Here is a 24320-nt window from a genome sequence, read left to right on the forward strand (position 1 = left end):
GATAACACTCACTCACAATAGACTAAGCGTGACATTTTCTCAAAAACACCTATGGAAGTCCAAAGCAGTTGTGTTGATGAAAGAAAATGAAAGAAAAGCATATAGGCTCAAATTATTTCGAGACAAAATTGCACCTGGATTAAGGTGAATCTTGAGTTTGAATCTTCAAATTTAAAATCTGATGACAGAAATAATTTTTTGTATAGGAAGTTCTTCTTTCTTTTCACTTCAGAGAAAGAAATCTATGTTATCTCCCAGTACAGAAAATGATAAAAAATGGAGTCTGATTTATAAGAGTTTAAAACACCCTCTTCAGTTCAATCTAAGCTAGCTTTTTGAATAAAGCTTCATTTTAAACTCTTCAGTTCAGGCTTCCTGGCAGAGCAGTCTCTCTAAGAAGTGTCTTCCTAGGGCTATATTCAGATGGGCAGCCACCAGCTCAGAACACACACGGGACCGGAGGACATTCAAGCTCAAACATTCTCAAAGCTTGGTGAGTCAACCAGGAGCGCGTCTCCTGCTTTATTAATTACAGCACTCCTACTCCAACAGGAGCCCTTATTTACTCCCAGTACTAATTTATATAGTGTACATATCTTCAAAGATCAAACCAAGTCAATGTTATTTGGATAGAAATAAATACATTCTTTTAGGCTTCAGCAAAGTTGCATGAGTAGATTTATTCTTGATCAAACAACTGAAGCCAAAAGGAAAAGTTTCTTGCTCCTGAAGGCTAAGGATAAGTGAAAGAATTGTTTTTAAAATCTTTATGCCTGCAATAAATCATCTTTTCAACAACCAAATCTCTGAGCTGCATTTTCTTAACACAGTGCTGAACAGTAGAGTCATTTATAACCACACGGAATCAAACACAAGCGTTCCTTTATAAAGCATGAGACACGTTCCTCAGTTTTCCCTTAAGTTCATTGTTTCTGAAAGTTAATTTACAGTTGTGACTGTAGGTTTTTCTAAAAAAAATAGAAATTTCCCGTAAGATAAATTATGCACATTTAACATTTATGTCATTTTTTTGCACTGCAGCTAGACTGAAACTGATCTACGTAACCAAAGAAAAACAAATCTAACCACAAATGCTTAATTCCTGTCTAAAATGTATATAAGCAGCCAGGCTTGCTCAGCAGCCTCCTGGTCCAAAAAGCTATATAAGCATTTACCACCGCACCAAGCAGAACAAAGAATACCTTTAAATGATACAGCACTTTTCTGTGAGCTTAGAGTATTCCTCTTGCATTAAAACAAAGATTTGTGAGCTAACATGAAATCCAATAAATTTGGCAGTCTCTGGGGAGCAACTTCGCTTTGGCAAGAAAAGCCATCACAGTACTTACACTATTTCTGTCTACATCTGAAGCTGCCTTCCCGGGATAAGAGCAGTATGGCTCTTCTCTGTGAACTCCAAACCACAGAACATTGCAGCTCTCCATTCAGAATTAAGGGGAACAGATCCAATGACCAAGAAAGGCTTACCCTGCATTTTTACATGTCTTTAAATATTAACATTTTATCTTTTGCTTGTAAGTCTTTGCTTGCAACTTGTGTTTTGCGTATAGTCACGATCACATTTTACCCATCCCAGTGCATCACTGCTCTCAACATGCTTTTATTTACCCTTCCCTTTCTTGATTATTTTTTTCTGTTCCTACTCATGTAATGAATACTTGCTCCCTACAGAATACAAACCCTTACATTTATGTATAGATAGCTAAGCAATAAATAAAATGTTGACACTCAACAGTCTGGCAAATACTGTGCGTTCTATGGCCATAGCACAACTTCTTTGTACAGCAGTTACAAGAGTTTGTCTCAGCATCACAATAGCTCAGAGAACTGTGGCAAAACCCAAAGCAGGGCTCAACACAATAGACTTAAATAAGCCCACAATAACCAAGGCACTTCTGAAGGCAATTATTAGACAATAGGATAAAACTGTGTGCTTTGAGGATCACATATCCTATCACCAGGAAAAATGAAGATCCTGTTTCTGGCAGCCAACCACTTCAAATTGACTAATTAAAAAACAAAAACCCAGACAATCACAAAGTCCTTCATAGGAGAGCAGGAAAGGCAGCTGTCAGGAAGACAAGCTAACAGAGACACCAGACACCATGCAACAGGGAACAATAAGTTCTAGAGAATAACGGGCATCCTTGTGGATTAGGTTAGTTTTTCCTAACATCCATTTCTTGACTTTTTTTTTTTTTCTGAAAGAAAAATAATGCTTTGCAGACAATGTTTGTTTACTAGGGCCTACAATAATATAAGTTGGAAGGAAATGAATCAGAGGGACTGAACCAAAGTTAAATCTCTTGATACAGTCAAGCATCATCAAGCCAGGGTTAGGAAAGGGTATGCCCTTAGAGAGCTGCCTGAGGAGTATGGGAAATATGACCTAACTTCCTAAGCACTTACTTCCTGAGGAAAAAATTCCATTTTTAAGAAGATCTCTCTGTAACCAAACAACTACGTGTGATTGTCTTCACAGAAAGCACCTACAGTTTCGGAAACCGAGTAAATACAAAACAACAGTGGGTAGTGCTTTCAAAGCCAACTCATCAGGGAAGCTGACAGATAGAGGTAGTACATGCTGATAACAAACATACCTTCAAGAACAGGATTTGATTGCAGAAGTTGTTCTTTCACTTGGTTAACCTCTGCCCCCTTGCCACACACAGCAGCTACATATGACATGACAAGCTTGCTTGCCTCTGTATGGGAAGAGCAAAACAAAACCACAGTAAGTATTGGCAACTGGTCATAAAGTCATTTGGAGACTTGATCTCCACCCTATTTTCACCATACCAGACAAGAACCATAGGCATATATTATTTCACTTTTCTTCTCCCTTGGTGGACAGCTTGGGAAGGACAAAGGAGCTCACCATGCCACTAGAGCCACACCGTGACATCAGGACCCCCATTGACTTAAATTCCTAGAGCCCATCCAGGCTAAAGAAGGCACTGCTGGATACAGCACACTGCAGCTACTTCTTTGTTTAGGTTCGTGAGAAGCAGCCACTTAGGAAAGAAAACCATCTCTAGCTAACATCATGGAGTGCTTAGTCTGAATCTTCAGGTTTCAGCCTGAAAAACTAGGCCCAAGTACCTTCAAGATGCAAAATTCAACCAGTTTTCCAACCTCACCAGATACACAACAGCACAGATGCAAGCACACAACATGCAACGCTATACAAATGTAATTACAACTCTGAAGTAAGCTACAAGTAAATAAATAACAGCAATTTAACATCAATAACATTATGCAGTGAGTTTCAAAGTATAAAGTTTAGAGAAAGTCAAGGCTTCATTTAAACAATGAAACTAATTAGAAGGTATAAACTTTTAAGAAAGTCTGGAACAGTTTTTGGACTGGGTTTGTAAGGATGCCATTCACCCAAACAGACATGAAGATTTCTGAAGGAAAAATCCATCCAACCCTTATGTTTTTGTTGGTTTGGACAAAGAGCAGCTGAGAAAGGACTCTGTCTATAAACAGAATCTGTGAAGTTCAGTATGATGTAAGATAGTGAAATTTGAGGCAACGTCAGCTGACATACAATGTAATGACTAACAGCTGGAATCCCTATCAACTCAACCCAATTGCCATAAAAAAAACCCATTACTTGCTATTCAGAGATCTGCTACAAATTTAAGGGTTTCATTTCAGGAAAAAACTGACAAACAAGTTATCCCTTGGATTTGATTCTTCCCTATTTAATCAAGCTTGTTTGCCGGTATTAAATGTCTATTCTACACTGGAAAGAAAACCGAGCAAGCCTGTGACACAAGGAAACAAGCAAGCAGAAACCAGCGGTGTCCATCTAGACTCCCATCTCCCTTAACCACACAACTCCTCAAGCCCAGCTGTCTTTTCTAAAAATCCCTTTCCTTCAGAGCTTGGAGTTAACAAGCAGTTCAGCATGAAATACTTGCTAAAGCAGTCAAAACCTCTAAGGAGAGCTACTCAGTCAAAGAGAGAAAAAAGCACTGAAGCAGCAAATCAGCTATCATAAAATAACATACAATAAGAATACATACAATGGCCTTGAGATAGGCTTCGAACATCACTGAAAAACAGAATAAATGCAATTTCCTTTATTAGGAACTCTGCTTCACTGAATGAAGACACGAGGAAGTGAATCATCAACTTAGCATCTAACAGCACTTAAATATGCTACTCATCTTGATAGAGTTCCATGTTTTCCTGCACAGTGTTACTATCAATTACCGATATAAACACGCAGTGAAACGAGTAAAACCTGAACAAACTAAAGAAAACAAGTGACAACAGTTCAGTTTCAATTTTCTCAGCCCAAACACACCAAATGTTCAGGCTACCAACACTGTATGTTCTAAAAGCATTATATAGCATCTGTACTATCAAATCTGTTTCTTCACTTTGATGAATTTCTCCACTATCCTCTTTTTTCTTTGCATTACAAACTTAAGTCCTCAGCATTAGCTCAACTTGAGCATCCACGATTACATCAAATATTAAAGAGAGAATACCACAAATTACGAGTTCATTATTGACTTGGATTTCAAATCATGCTCTTATGCTATTCAGTACTTATCTTTATAAAGAAGGAATAACTCATACCATGTCCCAAATCTGAACCTACCAGACTCCTTTTTACAAATAGATTAGTTCAAAAACTCAACCACTTCTACATCCTTCAATTGAATAAATACATTAATAAAAGTGTCCTTCAGCTGTTTGAGAACTTACTGACCCTGAGGAAATAAAAAATTAAACAGCTTTGGTAAAGAACTCCTTTCTGATGTGTGAAATCCTAGACAGAATCCATAATAATCATATCACCAGGAACTTGCTTTTTTAATAAATACTCTTATTGAACACACAAATGTTTTCATGCCATTGAACTGGAAGAAAAGGATTAAATCACAAGATTTCAAGACATTTTAAGTGGCTGCCACTAATCAGACAAAGGAGAACAAGACATCACTCATGAACAAAGCAAAAGCCAAAGGCATTTATCTCAACACTCCAAAGATAAAGCCCATGCTTCACATTGTTGCCCAGCAGGAAAAAGACTGATGAGATTTCCAAGGTAATCAGCTATTGGTATGAATTTTCCTTCATTAACATGTGACAGGACTATGTTATGGCGACAGCATGGAAAAACATGCGTTTAGGGAAGATGACCCCTACAGCGACATAGATGACCGCATTCATTTTCTACAGTGGCCTGACACAAAAACACATCAGTACCTCTCAGTTCTTACAGCTTCCAGCATCACTTTGCAACAGACAATTGTGAATGCTTCTGAATGAGGTCAAAGCGGATTATTACCTGTTTTTCCAGCTCCACTCTCTCCTGTAATAAGAATACACTGGTCTTTGTCTTGGTCCCTTAAAGATCGATACGCTTCATCTGACAAAGCAAAGCTGCAAGAGAAAAGAGCCAATTAAGAATGAGATATAACAGATAGCAACAACAAATATGATTTGTCCTTCACATCCACGCAGAAAAAAATAAAATATTCAAGCAGAGAGTTCTGTAAGCGCTAAGGCTTTCCATTTCCAGAATAAAAGACCCACAGATGCAAAATGGATACTTTGGCTCATTGTTTTTTTCAGGCTTTTCCCCAGGAAAGGGGAAGCAAAATCTGTCCTACACGTTTTTATGCAGACAGAAAACTCAAACTGATGAAGTGTGAGGGAAACTTAGGTCACACTCTTCAATGAGCAAAATGTCAATGCGATGGGACATGGCCAATCTGAAAATGTTTAGAAAAAGGAAACAGGAGAATCCTTAACACTAACAGTATCATAAGCTTCAATTTCTACCCTGACAAGTATGAAGACATCTCTGAACCTGAAAAAGCACTGAGCATTTTAAGCATTTGGGGGTATTACTGGATTTCTGCGCAAATATGCAGAAGTGTTTCCCAGTGTGTTCTTAGCAATCTAAGGGTGAAGTCATTCTGTGAAATTAAAGAATACTGTAAGAATCAGCAGCTTTCCTACACCAACAGTATCTTTCAATGGAACACAGAACATTGCAAGTCTGAAACTCCTGGGCTGCAGTTTGGATCCAAACGTGCTTTGTTGCCATGCAGCAACATGTATTTTGTATTTTGGAGAAATACATATGTGTTTTTTATATTCGGGCTTTCCTCAGTTGTCATTTTAAGCCAGAGAAAGAATAGCATTGACTTTGGTTCAGCTGCATTTTCCAGCTGATGGAACAAGGCATTCTGGATGCAGCACAAGAACTCATTGCAAAAACTTAAGCGGTATCTACAAAAAGACATAAAAGCAAAACCCAAATAACAGGGCACACTTACAGCACTAAGCAAATTCAAGAAATATGCTAGCAAATCTGCTATCAAAACAAGGCATAGTTTTACATGAAATAAACATCCATTCATCAGACCAAGAGCTTTGTTTGATTGCTGTTCCCCATAAAATGATGTGTTGGTATATATTTCAAATCGGATATAGTTCATTATTTACAGCAAACAAACCACGGTTCCAAAACAGCAAATAACTCACAAGACAACATGAAATACACAGTGGTTACAGATTTGATGCATGTTTTAGAAACTTATTCTATAGCAGCTCAGGAGCTTTGCATTCTGCTGACAACTGCAGAGATACCAAGTCTTGGTTTTGCATAATGTAGCCATGCAGAGTTTTCACAGGAAACCACAGCTGTCTGAAAAAAGCAAGCTCTTTGACATGAAACTAGCTATGGTTAGCATAGGCAAAGTGATCCACGCTCAGCTTCTTTGAGAGACACTACTGCTACAGCTCAAAAGCTTTAAACATTAAACCTGTGTATGCTCAAATCATTTCGTATCTATTTCTTTTTCACTAGCTAACATTGCCCCTTGAGCTCAGGCAGCTCTTCCTTCAGGCTACTCCTCCTCAGAGGTGTCAGGAGAATGTCATACTTCCCCAGTTATTTACCAGGTGCACACTCTCTACTCTCTCATCCTTCATCGCTATTAGATTCATCTCTCTCTTCTTTTTAAAGCTGCATCATGTTCTGAGCTCAGCCATCCAGCAAGAGCCCTGCACACCAGGTGAGCAGCGTTCCAAGAAGGTTGGAAAACAGGTCACAAACACCTTCTGCCTCCTTCCCTATGAACACATCATCCCTGCCCTTCCTCCCTAGCTCCCGCCAGTGATGCTCATGCCATCGATTCCCCGCTCTTTGTGCTCCTTCCGTCCTCCTTTCTGCACAAAGGCTCCTCCATTGCTTTCCTTACAGCTTACGTTGTCTCAGACTCTAAACTGCAATTCTCCCTACACAGCTGGGCTATGCATTTACCAAGCACAAAGAGAGGTCACTACTCCGTCTGATACACTTACCATTGAACCAGAATTAAAACTGATCTCTCAAAGCTTACTACTGCTGCGGTGATTGAAGCATTTCAATGCGGTAGTTCAACCAGAGGTGAAAATGTGTTTACGAGAAAGTAGAAGGCTGTAATGTTTTTAGCATTACAACAAAGTCAGCCTGTGCCATGGCCAACACGCTGGAGAACTAGAAAAAAAAAAAAAAAAGACTTTTCTGCTGCCGAGAGACCATGACACAATTTCTGGCATCTGCTTAACTGACCCAAATCCAAGCTACAGTAGCAAAAACACTTTACCAGACTCTCTTACAGGATATATTTAGGAAATGAATAATATTTGCTGAATGCTGCTGCAGATATACTTGAACTGAAGTACATGAACTGTATGCATGCAGTATACATGAACTGAAGAGCACAGTGCAGGGTGTTCAGACAGGCTCATCCCAGCACACACTCACATAACTTCAATCATCATCCTTTTTGCAAGGAAAAATAAAGCAGTGAGATAGAGAGGAAAGGAAGGAAATGTAACTGCAGTAAGCATTCATGGGACACGTGTGAGGCCATTAATGGCAGTGCCATGGAGCCAGGGGTTTGACTGGAAGCTGGCTTTCAGCAGGAAGGTGAGGCTCTGCGGTGCTCTCAGACACGCAGGCTGGGTGGCTCGCTCTGCTGTCCTTCAGACAATCCCAGCCATCAACTACTATTTCATTGCTGGAACAGCTTTCCTGGCAGAAAATGAAGTCAGTGTCAAGCACCGAGAAAGTATTCTCCCTGCTGATACACTGAGTTATGAGTTAATCAGATTAGAAACCATTCGTCGTTTCTAATTCACCGAATTTCTAGTTTCCCAGCATCCCCCATCAAAATTTATTTCAGTGCTTGATGTATTTATTAACACTGCCTGCACTGCACAGTCAAGAGCACCAAACTGTGCCTTTTCTCCTCCCTCAGCAAAGAAACAGAAAATTAAGTGCTAGAAAGAGATATGAGAAGCTGGGGAGAGAGCAGGACTCCAGCCAGCCCTGATCTGCCCAAACCCAGCCAGGGATGCTGGGCATACATTCGCTTTTACTCCACTGTTGTACATCAAAGCAGAAGTTTCACAACTGTATCAGATATTCTCCTCTCCAGACTGAAGAAAGAAAGAAGTCAACTCATTTTAGAAGAAGTTTCACAGAGGTGCTTATTAGAAGTTGCCTCAAACTTACCTCTGAGGTTTCAACCACTGCTCCAAGAGTTCAATTTGAGGAGGCAAAGAGTATATAAATAACAGCATTTAAGGCTTTGTCTTGCTGGCATTGCATAAACAGCATTAGGCACATTTACATCAGAGCCTGAACAAATAACATTATTTCAAAGAAAAAGAGAGAATAACACATTTGTCATGTCAACTTTAGTGGCACAGCACTGCTTCACAGTCCTTCATATTTATTATCTTCTTCTGTTGTTGCATTAAAAAAGCTTCAAATCTTCTTGTTTAAACTCTACTTCTTCCAAAAATGTTATGTCACACTACTCCTTATTTACTACAAACACACTAAATAATCTCATTTAAGGCCATTTGAGCTTAACATATTTTGATGATCTGGAGACAGCAAAGAATCTCTCTCCCCCTCTGCCTTGCAGCAATGTGAAGAGGCACAGCTCTGGAAGCCAACATCTACAGCTGCAGCTTTAGGCCACATTCTGTGCTCTGACCCACCTCACAATTACAGAGCCCAAGCAAAATTTTCAAAATAGTTCATAATTTAAGAAGTAGTTATAACCCATGTGTTTTGAATTAAATGGTGAGTGTGTCAGCAATGTCATTTCCCATACCTTATAATAAACTCTCCTTTGATTTTTAGGTTTTTACGAGAGATGACAACACTTTCCTACCACAGTAAACGCAGAACTATTTACTGGAGTTCTCTTTTAGCTGGGATTTAAGTATAGAAGCAGTTTGAAGTCAAAATGGCACCCACACCTACACAAGTTGCAGGCTCTGCCTTTTTATAGCACCCATTTCTTTGGCCACACCACTCCAGATGGCCTGATGGGCCGGCAGAGAATCACACAGAATCACTAGTCCAAACCCTAAAACGTGGACATGCAGGGAAGCAGCAAAGAAGGGTTTCCAAGAGGCTCGGGCAGCACCTCCTCTGCTCGAGCAGCGGGGTCAGCCCAAAGCAAGGCTCAGCGTGAAGCAAAAACTTAGCCCTCTTCCATCGCTATCTTCCTTGAAGCCAAAAACATGAGGATGAGCGCTCCTCAGCTATCGGCACTTCCATCTCCCCACCACCACTTCAATCCTTCTTCTCTCTTCCCTCAGCAGTCTGCACCACTAGTTAACGTTACCTGAAACTCAGGCATGAAAGCCATTGTCTCTGCCTCATCCTTGCTGGTGGTTGCTTTCCACTCTCAGTCAGTCCCTTTCTTAAAGCATCCACTGGTCAATCCTGGCCTGCCAGCCCTATCACTGCTTTCAAAGGAAACTCAGAAGGCCTTCCTTCTTGGCCCTTCCATTCCCCAGGACCACTTCATTGCTACCCAGCCGCCTCCAAACACGTGGACAGGGTATACACGACATGTCAGCACGTTATCATTACAAAGCACGCACTATGCTGCACTAAAAAAGAGCTACAGCTAAATTTGGATTTTACATATTGTTTAATGTGAGCTTCACATAAAATGTAATGTACATCTTTCTGCAAAGTCTAACGGAGAAGGGTATTTTTTAAGTTCCTTTCCTTTATGAGTGCACAGAAGTGCTCTGCGACAGGATGACAACAAAGCAGTCTCCACCTCTCACAGTGAGTTAAGGAAATGCATCAGACTGGTTGGTCCTGATGTATGCATATAAAAAGGAACCAATAACCAGGGACAGGAGAAATAGAAGCACATTTTATAGAGAGCTTTCAGGCTTTATGCTGTAAATCACCACTATTCATCACATTCCAGCCCCCCCAGCACCACGGAAGCCCAGTGAAAAAACCACCATTGGGGAAAAACAACTATAAGAGATTATTTGCATCGTTAGCTCATAGCACAGAACTGTTTAATCTAATTGCCCCATGGATAACAAGTGTGGCCCCATTTTCCATCATTACAAGGTGCCTCCTGTCAGCCCCTTTGACACACGTGGAGAGAGGAGGCTGTCAGCCTGCCACAGGCCTGAATGGAGCAGCAGCTGATGCAGCAGCGCCTGGGACAGCCCCGCACAGGCGAGCAGCTGCTCTATGAGCCAGGGGAAAAATGAAATGAGCTTAAGCACCAGGATAAAGAGGTGCACTAAGACAGATGGAAAGGCTTTTCTCCTCTTCAGAATGCTTCTGCATCTTTAAGCCTACTTTGTTTTCCCAGTGAGAACAGAAAATTGTTTTATCAACAATACTATGTGGCTAATATACACAGGGAAGCATAGCTCCTACATTTCCTTCCCCACTTGGCTATTCATGCTGGCAGCTGTGATATGCTGAGACACAGAACAAAGCCCAGAGCTGAATAAATCAGCCTAGCTATTTGTGAGGAGTAGCCAGAATCTATGGAAGGGACAGGAGAGAGGGACAGACAAAACCACTCTTGATTTTCAAGAGTAAAGCACTTTAAAACACAGCCTAATGCTAAACCAGAGACATTTTCTGTTCTAGTGAACTGGGAATGTAATATACACCCTCAAATGCTCTCTGGAGATCCCTTCTTCCTCAGGATGCAGCAGCTCTCAGGCACACTTCAAACACAGTGCCGGCCCAGCTGGGCGGACAAGTCCCTTCCCCTCCCTGGGGACAGGACATGTTTCCCCTGCAAGCCAGCAGGATTCTTCCTTCTTGGTTTTAATCACCTCCTTTTTACTCAGTGAGGGTTGAAAAGATGCCTTTTTTTGGAAAACGAGCAGTGGTCTTTCCCCTGCACCGTATACAGAAGATACAAACACAACATGTGACTGTCTGCCTACTTCAGCAACATCTGAAGGCATCCCTCCGGGGCTGCACAATACTGTGATGGAAAAGAAGCAAGCACAAGGAGTGCACAAGCTAGCTGCGATGTAACCTCCCTTCAGCCACTGGACAAAAGGACTCTGAAGACAAAGATAACTGCGCCTCATTCTAATCCAGACCATACGACAGATCCTCCCTTTAGATTTCAGCACAGTAGCAACCCCAATAAGCACATTCACATCCCATTCAACAGCTTGGTCCTATGAGCTAGCAAACTGCCACTGCAGTGGCCCTCCAAAGTAACATGGGAATCCAATGGCAAATCACTGCATCACTGCTGATAAATCAGGACAGACCAGGGTCCTGTTAATGTCTGTTAACTGGGGAAAGCCCCATAGAGTAGCACACCAGTTGAACACACAGTAATGCTTACAGACCCAATATACAGCAGGTACAATCTGAGGCATGGCTTGCATGCAGAAAGAAATTAAAACAATGAACTATAATTTGGAGCAGGTTCCTGCTGTCAGTAAAAGGGAATATTTATTTAAACCAAAGAAAGAAAAAAGGCAAATATCTCCACACCATGAACTTTTCAGCAGAGCAGCTGGGCTTGGCTTCCCTCTCAAATAGTCCCGTTCCTAGAAATGACATCAGCTAGCTGGATGCCCGTAGCCATCACTCTCCCACGGATCCAGAAGAAAGGGTAACTCCCAGTTCCAAGGCCCTGAGCAGAGGAGGTCCTGACCCAGAGCGTCTCCCACCCCAGCACCGGGCTGCGTTAGCCAGGCAGACAGCCAGATCCTGCACCATTACAGGGAGGACACCACAGACCTGCAGCAAACCAGTTTGCAGTGACAATGCGTGCAGGATTTTAAGTTTCCTGGGGGGAAAAGGGCACCTGCATTTACAAAACAATAATGATTTTATTGAGCTCTTAAATATTTGAAAGGAAGCACAGAAAGTGTTTTCCGTTCTTTTATCTAAAAATACCTTTAATTATAGATGCAGTGTTTTTCCTGCAGTTTATTTCTTCTTTGTGGACCTTCTGAAGCTTTGCAATCCATGAGCTTGGGCTTGCAAAAATGGAATTAATTTCTATACCTAACACAGAACTTGTATGGAAACCAGAGAAGCCTACTGGTAAAACTCAAATATTCGGTTTGTGCCAGCTGTGGCCGTATTTTACACAAAACAATTATTTTTCTGCAAAACAAGACATGTTTGTTGCACCATGTGAATAATGTGCTCGAAGTGCTCAAATAAAACCATAACTCACCCTGACTTAAATGGCTGAGAAACAATTCTTCCTCATTTGTAAAGCATGGCTTTAAGGATTGATTTTAAAGATCGTGGCTAAACAAAGGCCCTTTCCTGAAGGAAGCATCACTTGGGAACCCCTGGGCAGGGCAGGGATTGAAGCACACCTCAAGTCCTGAGAGCTGATGAACTCTGGCACATCCTCACTGAAAATCATTTTGGAGCCATTCTGGTCAGCTCCACTCTGAACCTCACACAGGGTTTACCAAATAAAAAACATTTCAGTAGTAGAGAGAAGGAAACTGTACACAAGAGAAATACAGATTTGAACTAACTTACAGAGGGGACCACGATTAAACTGTCTTTTATAGTTCAGACCTCTATTTGTAAACCCCAGTCCCAGCTCTCCTATCTATCCAAAGCATAAGGGAAAGATTATGCAGTGTGCTAGACAGTAAATATTAAGACTGCATATTTCCTAACTCGTAACATGAAAAAGTTTATCTTCAGTAATCCAAACTGCATTAACCATGATGTACTCTGAGTTGCAGAAATCAAAGCCTTTTGGATATAGTCACAGGCAGAAGGAGAAAGAATGGAAAAAGGGCCTTTGAAAGCAGTAGGAGAGCTCGAATCTTGCTCAAGTTTCAAGGCTTTTAACATTAGCCTTGTTTATGCTGTATCTAAAATGATGACAAAGGCTCCCAGCATAGCAGATGGGCCTTTACTGATGTATCATAAATTGCTAAAAAAAAAAAAAAAAAAAAAGAGAGAGAGAAAAAACCACCACTAAGCACAATGAGACATTTCCAATGAAAGAACGACAGCTGTTGTTAATTGCAGTTTGAAATCCCAGTTGTTGAGAGCACCATGCTGCCAGTGTAGGAAAAGCAAAATGTAAATTTAGATCCATGTACAGACTATACATAAACTGGAATTTTGCTCATTCTTAATAGGGGCTCTACCTGCCTTCACTTCTAAGTCTGGATTTCAAAAATCAAAGGCAACAGCCTTCAGAATTTCTCATTCCAGTGTACAGAAAGTCTCAACATATTAATCAAAAGCAAAGCTACAAGAACCTCCTTTAAAACACAGTTACACTGACAGATGCTTAAAGTGGTTAAAAGTGCTCTCATTTCCAAGTCCTACCACTCCATCAATCCATTTCCTAATGGGGAAAATTATCTTCTGTTAAGGAGCAGACAAAAGGTTGGTCTGATTTCTTGCGTAGATGCGCACACGAAGAACTGGAAAGGCAACTAGCTGCAAGACTGAAAGGAGATTCAAGAGCATGGACAGACTTGGAGAACTGTAGGAGGCAATGCAACAGAGAACTGTGCTATAAATCTGAGAAATTACTGCAGGGCCTTTCCTCTATTTAATGAAGGGCTCATTTCATTCCCCCAAATTCAGCCAGTAACGCTGGATGGATTCCCAAGTCTTTCGTGTGAATTAGCAGGATCTGACTTTATGTGACAGTACGAATTGATGTTTCTTTAAATATCAGCACTTTGTGTTCTAAATATACAAATGGCACAATAAGAGCTCTAGCTGGCAGTTCCAGTGTCAGGAAAATGAGAGACATGGGACCTGGCAAAGAATTCATCAATAGGTTAGACTATTGGAACATTAGCACGCATCTTCAAATAGCCAACATATAGTAAGGCTTATTATTATTATTTTACTGACCTTGGCTTGAACGTTGAACTGAAAACGTGTGTTTTTATGCTTACAAATAAACACAGACTATGACAAATGCACTCACATTAAAAAAAAAAATTAAAAAAAAAAAAAAAAGAAAAAAGAAAAAAGTTTGCTACAGATAACTAAAACCATTTGACTCTTAATCCCCAACATGACTGAAGTGAAATGTAGAAGTATGCTGTGTACAGAGGTATGGGTAAATATTTGAAAACAGCACTAAAAACAAAGCTATTCTGCTGAGACCAAACCAGCAGTTAGTCCACAAAGAAACCCCTTACATTATTTTCCTTTGTAGACCATGACGGCAACGATGGAGTTACAGAAGCATCTGGAACAGATCTGCAGTTAAGAGCATCCCTTACAAACTCATAGCTTTCCAGGCACCCACTCCTTGCATGTTCTGCAGGCTTCTCCAGGAGCACACAGGCCACACGGGCACTGCTCTTGTGACTAGCCTCCACGATGCTACCAACAGTTCAGACAAAAAGGATGGCTGAAAAAGGTCATCACATCAAACCATGTAATCCAGTCTTAGTGCCTCTCTCAACCATTTTAGAAATTACAATAAAGCACAACTTTCATCCATACACTCATTCATTCATCCTTATACTTTTCAGGCTGTTTGTACTTCTTAGGTGTTGGATACATTTTCTGAGTCTCCTTACAATGCACAACTGCTCTAAACCCATTTCTGTGTTGCTATGCAACATCACAAAATCACGACCCAATACTGTCCGTCAGTAAGACCGCCTTCACCTCTCCAGCACTCGGGTCAGCTGGCTGCATAATATGCTGTCCAACCAACCTTGCTTGGATTTCGGGAAAAAGGTGAAAGAATTGTTGTGTGCAAGAGAAATCTTCCCTTGCATTCTAAGCCTTACAAATATTTTCAAGGACTCTCTTCAAAAAATGAGACGGCCATTTCAAGACGGGCAAATCACAAGGGCCTTCCTCAAACTCCATTTTCTCTGGACTGCAGAGCTGTCAAGGTATCGTGTTCCCACAGGAGGTGTGCCCACAGCCTGCAAGGCAACAGGTCCTTCTCAGGCACGAAATCCTTCTGACTCGGGAAGCAAATGTGATCCTTCATCCCCATTTCATCTATACGCTTGACGGACTGACAACCACAGATTTGCCACATCCAGCACTGCCTCTCTAGAGAGGTCAAGAGCCATAAGCCTGACCCCTTCCAAAATAAGACTGCAATGCTTTATGCAGGTTTTCTTCTTCCCCTTTTTTCTTTCAACTCATTCCTAATATGGTTTTAAAAATTAGATACAGGCAGTCCTCCCTAACTGTTATTTATGATTTCTGTCAGCCGTAGATGCTCCTTCCCTGCCCAGCAGTTAATTTTGCCAACTAACCTCTGAAGTGATCACCTTCCCTACCTATAAATCTCTTTAGAAACAGACACTCTGCTGAGCCACATGAGCAAGTCCAAAGAGACCAAATTTCTGGAGAATTCAGAAATTATTAGGAATAAGAACAACCCGGCTGCACAAAGGGGACACTGCAAGGTGAACAAAATCCATAAGGAGTAAAGAGCTTGTCAGAAGAGAAAAGGAGGTTAGGAAAGGAATAGCAGAGAAGGAAATAATAGAATAGATATGCTTGATCAATGAAGGACATCAACCTATGGCCCAGGCGCTCACCTCACTATCCTCTCCTTCAGCAAATAAAATGTGTTATCGTGTACTTTAAAACGCTGATGCCTATGGGGGATGGCTTAGTTTTATGTATAGGCAACAACTATGCAGGTCTTCATCATCCTCTCAGTCAAAAATGTTTGCTTTAAATCAAGGAGTAAAGAAAGAGTTACTGTAACCTCAGCATTTCTGAAGGCATGCAGTCCTGGAATGCCAGCAAAAAAAGCCAGAAGCAAAACCGTAACTTCTGTATTTGCTGCTTACATGGGCTCAAAACAGTCCTGACGTGAATAGCTGAAAGCAAATTTTGCCTATTGTCAGTGTAACTTAGATATCAGCATTAAAGTGATTTTTCCCAAAAATTATCAACACGATGACAATCAAAATAGGGAATCTAATTAAGTTTCTCAAACTTGCCTCGTGGCATGAGGTTGACGTCTCCGCATCTGCATCCCATGTAAAGGCAAGCCATTTTCAGAACCTGCCTGCAAGAGCTTATGCCTCTATGTATCTGAAAGCTTTTAACTTAGTAGCTCACAACTTGTGGCTAGCAGTACCATTGCCACATTCTTTTGTCCCTCAGCTTAAAGTAATTTGCAGATCTAAAGCAAGAAGTTGAGGAGCTTCAGCCTGGGAAGAGGAGCAGAAAGTCATGTTTTGTGTTACCTGCAAGAGACGGACACCTGCTGGTAGCCAAGATGGGAAATGCAAGCAACATCTTCTCTGCAAACCCATAAAGCAAATCTGTTTCTGGTAGGAAAGTGATATGGCACAGCAGCTACAAGTAAGTGATATGATGAAGTGTTTAATTCCCATTGCCATCACTTTGAAGATTCCAGAAGCCGCCTTTGTCACCAGTGGAAAGCAATGTAAATTAGCAAGGTAGACAGCTTTGTTCTCTCTCATGTCTAGGCTACCCACCAGGTAAGCAGAACGGCAATTACATCAACTGAAAGGGTAATTACATCAACTGGAAGAGCAGAACAGAAATGTAAGGACTGCACAAATCAAGCAGCTAATGGTTGGAGCACTGAAATGTTATCCTCTGCGCTGTCGAGTCAGAGGCAAGCTTGATCCTGCCTTGTAGATAAAAACAAAACCAGAAAGAGTAACAAAACACTGGGGAAATAAGTAGATGCATAAATAAAGAGCTTGGTGAACTTCCCATTGCAGCTATGCAAATAGCCAGAGACTGGGAAAACAAGCATTCCAGGAGCATTACATGGTGTCATAACAGCAGCAGTGAATTTAGAGAGGAATGTAACATTAAAATTTAAACTCCTTGATTGATTTTTAACAGATACACCATCATCCAAAACCATCTGACCAGGAGCACCCTCTCCCAGAACTTGTGTTTGGCTGCCTGTTCAAAACATGTCTGCAGCCTCACTCAATTTCCAAAGGGCACTAAAGCAGTGCCCCAAACCTGCAATTAAGTGTTAAGTAGCGTCACTGAAAGCATTGGGTGCTCTTACAGATGCTGCTGAGGAAACACAAAGCAAATGAGAAGGCAAACACTCCCCTCATCTTTCACATTAAGGGTAAGAAAACACGTGATTTCCACTTCGATGGTTTTGTGTTTCTCTGTTTGCCTTTCTACCTTGCTAATTTACATCGCCTTCCACTGTATGGGAATAAAAAAATCTCTAGGTATGGATTTCCTTCATGTCATTAGATGCTGCTCCTTCCTTTGCCTTCAGTTTTCCCTTTCTCATCCAGTCAGCTATTTTAGTGGGACATCAGGATTTCTCACGCACACGCTCCCCATCCCAATCCATCACATCCAGATGCTTGCATGTGCCTCAAAGCACAGAGAGAAGAACATAAGAAACTAACAAAAAATGAGCAAAATGTGATTTAATAATCCCCATTTCTCAGAATCTCTCCTACAGAGCTCTCAAGAACAGCTCTCAGCAGTCTGCTCCAGAAATACCAACATGTAAAACTTGGGAATGCAGACCTGGAGGTTCTCTCTGAAATGGCAGGCCTTGCAGAATAAGAGCCATCCAGCGGCAGCACATTTTCTTCAAACCAACGGCCAGGCTGCCCAGAGAAGTGGTGGATGCCTTCCCTGGAGACATGCAAGGTCAGGCTGGATGGGCCTCTGAGCACCCTGATCAAGCTGCAGGTGTCCCTGTTCATTGCAAGGCAGTTGGACTAGATGGCCTTTAAGGGTCCCTCCCAACTTGAATGATTCTGTAATTCTATGACTCTAAGTGTTTTGGTGTCACACAGCAGAGTGGTTTCCAGAAGAATTTCACCGAATCTAAACCCCTGCAAGGTATTTTTATGCATTAAATCATTTGCATTTTTCTAGCTAGCACTAGTAACGAATCAGATTGATAATTAGTGCAAAGGAGATGCTAAAATAATAAACACACTAAATATAACTTCATTTATAAACATATTTTCTTGGTCAGATGCATTAGTTTCCTAAAGAATAACCAAGAATTTTGGTTTGCTCATGATTACATGATAGGAACCAGAAGTCTCTTCCCAAAGCCCCCTGACATGGTGCAGTGGGCTTACCTACAACATGTCTTCTCAAAAGGCCACAGCTCAATGGAGATTTGCACGTCAAAGAGAAATAAGTATGTAGATCTCGACAAACCAATGTGGGTTTTTTTCCCCCCATATCAGAAGGAACACCACAGATTGCAATCTGCTACACAACAACTCTTCATTTAAGTTTCTGACTGTGGAAAAAAAAAAAAAAAAAAAACCAAAAAAAAACAGCCTTGAGGACAACTGCAAGGTCTCCATGGAAGTGCACCACGGGCTGTGCCTGGGCCCTGCATTTAACAGCAGCCTGCCACATGTGGATCTGTCAGCCCTAAATCCAGCTGCTGGCTCCAAGCTGGGGCAATGCTGGCTCTACCCCAGAACCAGTTCCTGGGGAGAAGCATTTACCAATTTTGGAAGAGACAAACGGGGCTCTCTTAATCCTACAGCTCTCCTTAGCAACAATGGAAGCTGCAAAGGAAAGCAAGGTTACCAGAAAGTGAGATCTTTTTAAATGAAGAAACGCGAAATGGAAACACAGCTTCTTCAAAATAAAGTGGAATTAGGAAATGCTATTTCCTAATCCAGTATTTTTAAGGATAGTTTGGTACAAGGTAAAACTATCATACAGAAGCAATACCAACTAAAGTTCCCACTCTGAGACATGAGCCTCACTGTACAATTACTGTTATTAGCAATGAATGACATTTATGAAACAATTTTCTAATCAGATCAGATTCACATTTCTTTTCCCCAAGTCTCTTACTCTAACCTTCTGATACTTCCCCTTACCGCCTTGAAACTCATTTCCACCTTAACGTTGAAAGGCAAATATTTCTCCAGTCAAAGCTGAATGTACATGTGATAGGATTGAGCACTGAAAAAATACGTATTAAAATGATCAAAATGATCATTTCATTCTGGAAAACCACCTCTCAGGAGAGATGGAGAAACAGAGATCAATGTATTACTTGATTCAACAAGTAACCAAGAACCAACTTGCAGAATGTCAGACAAGCTGTTACTCACAGGTCCTACTTACAAAATCCTCCACCATACAACAGCTGATTTAGCTGAGCAGAAAGTTATTTTAGCAAGCAATTGCGTTAACTTAGCAAGCCACTGCACTTGCTGAACAAAACTTGAAGGAAACCTGAACAAGGTGAGAGTTCAGATCCAAGAAGACCAAGAAGGGCCAGAAGATCACTTTACACGTGTAACTGTGTGACAGCAGTTCAGCCAACATATTAGGTAAAGCTACAGGTGAAGGATGAAGGCAAAAAAAAAAAAAAAAAAAAAAAATCAGAACAAAATAACTTCCAGACATGTTTCCACACCACTCCTTGTTAAAATAGAAGCTAACACTGGAGGAAGATGCTCGAGTTTATGGCAATGCTTCGATACTTCCCTGATTGCAGATCACTCCATACAGCCTCCTGAATGTGTAATGGCAAAGCAGGGTGACAGCCTGACACAGCACAGGTGTGCTTCCCTAATTCAGAGCCATGTAGAGGAGAGGAGCAGAGGGCTGCAAACTCACCGCTACAGTGCCTAATGAGATAAACCAATTACCTCAACATGCACACTCTGAAGACAAGGCACCTCATTCTCAGCCACACCACCCACTCCTATAATAAAAGTCTTAGGGCCTAACCACATTTCAGGCTTCTCAGTAATTCAGACCAGCCCTGTATAACACAAGGCATGCCAGGTCGGTGGGGCCAGCTCCCAGCACGGAAAGGAGCCGTGAGTGACACATGCAAGGCCTCCGACTTCTTTGCAATGTGCACTCCTGCAGAGGGAGTACCAGAGGTGAACCAAAGTCAGAATACGACACTATACTTACTTTCCAGCCTTCCATTCCTACATTTAGACCTGGAATTTACATCCTATGGAAATCACTCTTTGCAGTGTTGCGTCTCTGTATGCACACAATAAATGTTAGTCTTAAGATTCGCATGATACATGGATGGCACTGTGGTTACCCTCTCAGAATTGGCTCATCTCCACCCAGCACAGGGGACCAAGTTTTTGTTTCCCTACAGATTCCATCAATCAAGAAGATTTCCTCGAAACCAGACTACAATGCAGCAATGAAGGCTACTGGTAGCAGTTACAGGAAAATGTTCCAAAGTGCACATACTAGAGCCTAAATACATGAAATACAAAGTGTAACTCTTCTTGGCTTCTCTTCAGTATGAACTAATCGTGAGGGGACTGCTTTTACGAGCACGGACTTTTTGATGAGAAAGACAGCTGGTACCATCTGCTCACGGGCAGCCTGAAATGAAAGCTGTCGCTGTACTTACATGTGAGGGCTGAGTTCATAGAAGTTCCGGTTTCTGTACTCTTCAACTTTCTCTGGAGTATAAATGGGGAGAGGTCTGTAAGGGTTTATTGATATCACCACGCTGCCGATGTACGTCTGTTAAAGGAAAACAATGGAAAAAAAAAAATCATGGAGTTTTCTTTTTAAAATACTTTTGCTTTTCATGTATTTCTATTTAACGCGCAAGGAAGAATAACAAACAAACATAAAATTATAAAAAAAAAAAGAAGAAAAAAGCCCAGTTGTGACAAAGAATAAATATGTATCCACACTGAAACATTTCTCAGATCTCATCCAACATGTCTGTAGCTACTTCTGCAGAATGGAATGCCTCTCATGAACGTTTTTAAACAAAGTCCTACCATACAAACATTTCTCTGATTCTCTCAGCTGGAGGAGAAAGGGAGAGGACATAGATGTTCATGAAAGACCCACTCCATCTGCATGGCAAACAGCATGATCTTCGCTGCACAGAAGTGCAGAGAAGCAGCACTGTGTGCGGTCACACTCCCTCCTGCACTCGGGGAAAAGACACTTGCAGGTTGATGGCCTCTCATAGGGTTCTGTCAATTGAGAGATTTGAAGGCAAAGCCGAAACCAGTTGAAGTCCTGCCACGGTGCCCCAGCAGACACAAAGCATTGCTTTGGTTTCCAGATGCTAAACACAGCTGCGTTACTGGAGGAAAATGGCGGGTAATGCATTTGTTTTCCTTTAGATCCTATACAGCACCCAGTGGAATGACAGTGGGTTAGCATCCACGTGGTAAGTGCCACAACCCCTCCAATCCCGCCTGCAGGCACTGAGCAAGCACAAAGTGAAAGCTCAGCATTTGGTATCTCTTTGCCCAGACATCAAATGATTAAGAACACCAGGCAAAACACGGGTTTTCCAATAAGCGGGGCTTCCTGGAAGTGTGACAGCTGCACACAAAAGCCACAGGTTCCCACTAGGATTACCCCTGATAGGAACTGCTGAAGAAAAACAACAATTCTTGCATAGATCTTTGAGTTTAAATGGCTCCTTCCCTGCAACACCTGAGCACCTCGCAATTGCCACTTGGACTTATCCCCACAGCTTTTCCTGGAAGGAAGTGCTACAGTAAGCATTTGCTAAATGGGAGCAGAGGGGAGCCCGAGTTACTCAGCAGAGCACTGAGGAGCCACAAACCAACAATGCTGACTGCTATAACCACCCCCCATCTGATCTTCACGTCTAAAGCAATTTTCTGCTAAATGTTAAACAAAAACCAAGCCCTAAGCAGAAAGCAAGGGGAGCGACACTTCCCACCTTCCACAGCATGCATATGCATACAAGCTGTGAGCCCACTAAGCATTTGCTGTCTGATATTAAACAACCTGAAGTGCAGCAACAGAGCAAGCAGCATGAGGCTGCCGAGCCTAGCAGCTCACCCTCACAGCATCTGCAGCCCAAAGGATGAAACAGAAGCAGCCACTGCTGACAGCTCATCCTGCAGCTGCTGCTACAATGAAGCATAACACTCAGCTAATTGGACTCGAGGCTCACCATTTTCAAACAGCACATAGTTTCTCCTCTCCTTTGAAACTGGCCAGGAATCTTGTGCAAAACACTTCCCCCCATGCATCTGAGCTAGAGTAGAGCCAATCGGATTGAGCTGGTTGGACCAGGCACCCAGAGAGCAAGGGGAGGGAAAGAGCCTGGGGTACTTTGCAGCTGAGTGGCCAGAGCAGCTGTGGCAGCTCACAAGAGGGACGACTAAATGTGTGCTTAATGAGGGAAGCACCACAAAGGCTCTCCGACACAGACTGCTCATTCAGTCACAAAGTGGATCTGTGCCTTTGCAAAATAACTAAGATTTCTGCTTCTTGCAAAGACATGCTGCCATGTGTGCTTAGATACACCTCCTTCAAACACTAAGTTGTTCTAGTTTCGTGGTCATCCTCCCCTTAACAAGGAAAGTGGTTTCCACTTGTGTCTGCGCTCCTTCTCTGAGCTGTAAGAAAACCCCAAAATGAGCTTTCTACAGAGTTTGCCCTGCTCTCTCAGCATACACAGAGCTGGCAATTTGCAGCCTACAGATGCTTGGACAAACACAAGTACCCCAAAACAAGTAGCTTTCTGGTCTTCACAAGTGCACGGATAAACACTGACAAACTGTGAATTCAGCTCATTTTGAACTTTATGTTGAAAACTACCAGCAGAAGACACGTGCAGACCAGATCTGAAAGATTATATTTTGAAACTGCAATTCCCTGCAACTCAAAGACCTGCTATTTCCAGCTGTTCTGCTGCCATAAAAGCATAAAGTTTGATTGCTGCATTCTTGAAGTACCCTGACATGCCAAAGCAAAGAAAGATGGGTGAAAGTGAAAAGCTTCATTTTTAAATTTGAATACAGGCGTTCATATGAGATTTATTTAGAAGCATCTCATCATAGCTAAGTACTGCCCAGACGATGTATTTTGGGAATTCAAGTCAGCTATCTATTGTCAGACATGTACGAATACAGCTCAATTCCTAAAATACCAATATTTCAAAAGGTCAAAGGACTGTATAGAAACAAAGCTGTATACATGCCCATTTTAAACACCAACCCACAGCATGCCAAGAAATCATCAGTTGTGCTGCAAGGCTGCTCGCAAGAGCTGATACACTGATACACCCTCTTCTAGAATGCCAGTGTCTCAAAACTGAGACCACTACTTGTCAGCGGTGGTCTGTGTGATTCTGCCTAACTGGGATAAACAGATCCAGAAAATAGCTTTCCCACATAACATCTGCCTTCCCAGCAGAACTCCACGATAAACAAACAAATTAAACGGCTTAAACCCTTGAGCAAGCAACAGGAGCAGTAACATTCCAGTGCTGGAAGGAGTATGCTGAGGGGCAGTGGGAGACATACAGCAGCACCCCAGGGACTGAGAGAGCCTTCATCCTCTCTGTTTGAGGAAAAAAACTAACCCCAGAGGAACAGCCTTGTGATGACAGCACAGAGCGCAGGCAGGAAATCTGATTTCTGTCTTGGCTTTGCTGTGGCCCTGTTATGCGAGTTTGGACAAGATCTGCTGTTTCCTCAATTTTCATTAATGAGAGAATTTTGATTATAGACCTTTCTCTGAGCTCCTTCTTTACTGCAAGGACTGACAGAGGCAAATTCTGCTTCCTTTGTGTGTTTATCCTGAACCTGGATCAAAAGGACTCATTGGATGGTTGGACTAGATGATCTCAGTGGTCTTTTCCAACCTTAATGATGCTACGACTCTCACTTGAATCAGTGAACCTGCTCCACTGCAATGACTATACTGCCAAGCACTAACACTGCAGCTGTGAACTGCAAAGAACAAAGAAACACAGACAACGCCTTCCTGAAGTGAATTTAAGGGCTTAAGGCCCAAGCAGAAGAAAACTTTATAACCCAATGAGAAAAGGAAGCAATGTTCAGTACGCTGCTCCTCCAAGATGTTGGAGGTGCAAGTTGTAAGATGCTTTGATGCCTACTTTTTCCTCTGAGGAGTGAATGCAAACCTAGCAGCCTAGGGCAAGAAGTTACCACTACAGTATATCAGTAAAGCTGTTTTTCCTCTGTCAGAGTTAATCTTGAAATATCCCAAGGGTCCAGAAGAGAGGAGTCTG

At 41.8% G+C, this 24320-nt stretch overlaps 1 protein-coding gene across 4 annotated transcripts in view; it reads right to left on the reverse strand.

Moving 5' to 3' along the window:
• Positions 1-24320, reverse strand: part of MYO1B (myosin IB) — a gene marked incomplete at both ends in the record, with an annotated part of 79361 nt that overhangs the window by 46509 nt on the left and 8532 nt on the right. For all 4 annotated transcript variants that reach the window (XM_079539156.1, XM_079539155.1, XM_079539154.1 and 1 more), the window contains 3 exons: positions 2622-2726; positions 5333-5427; positions 20688-20803. In XM_079539156.1, coding sequence (XP_079395282.1) covers positions 2622-2726; positions 5333-5427; positions 20688-20803 — 316 coding nt within the window. The remainder of the gene's footprint in view (positions 1-2621; positions 2727-5332; positions 5428-20687; positions 20804-24320) is intronic.

This window comes from Tetrao urogallus (assembly GCF_951394365.1).
Source record: "Tetrao urogallus genome assembly, chromosome: 8".
Lineage (NCBI taxonomy): Eukaryota > Metazoa > Chordata > Aves > Galliformes > Phasianidae > Tetrao > Tetrao urogallus.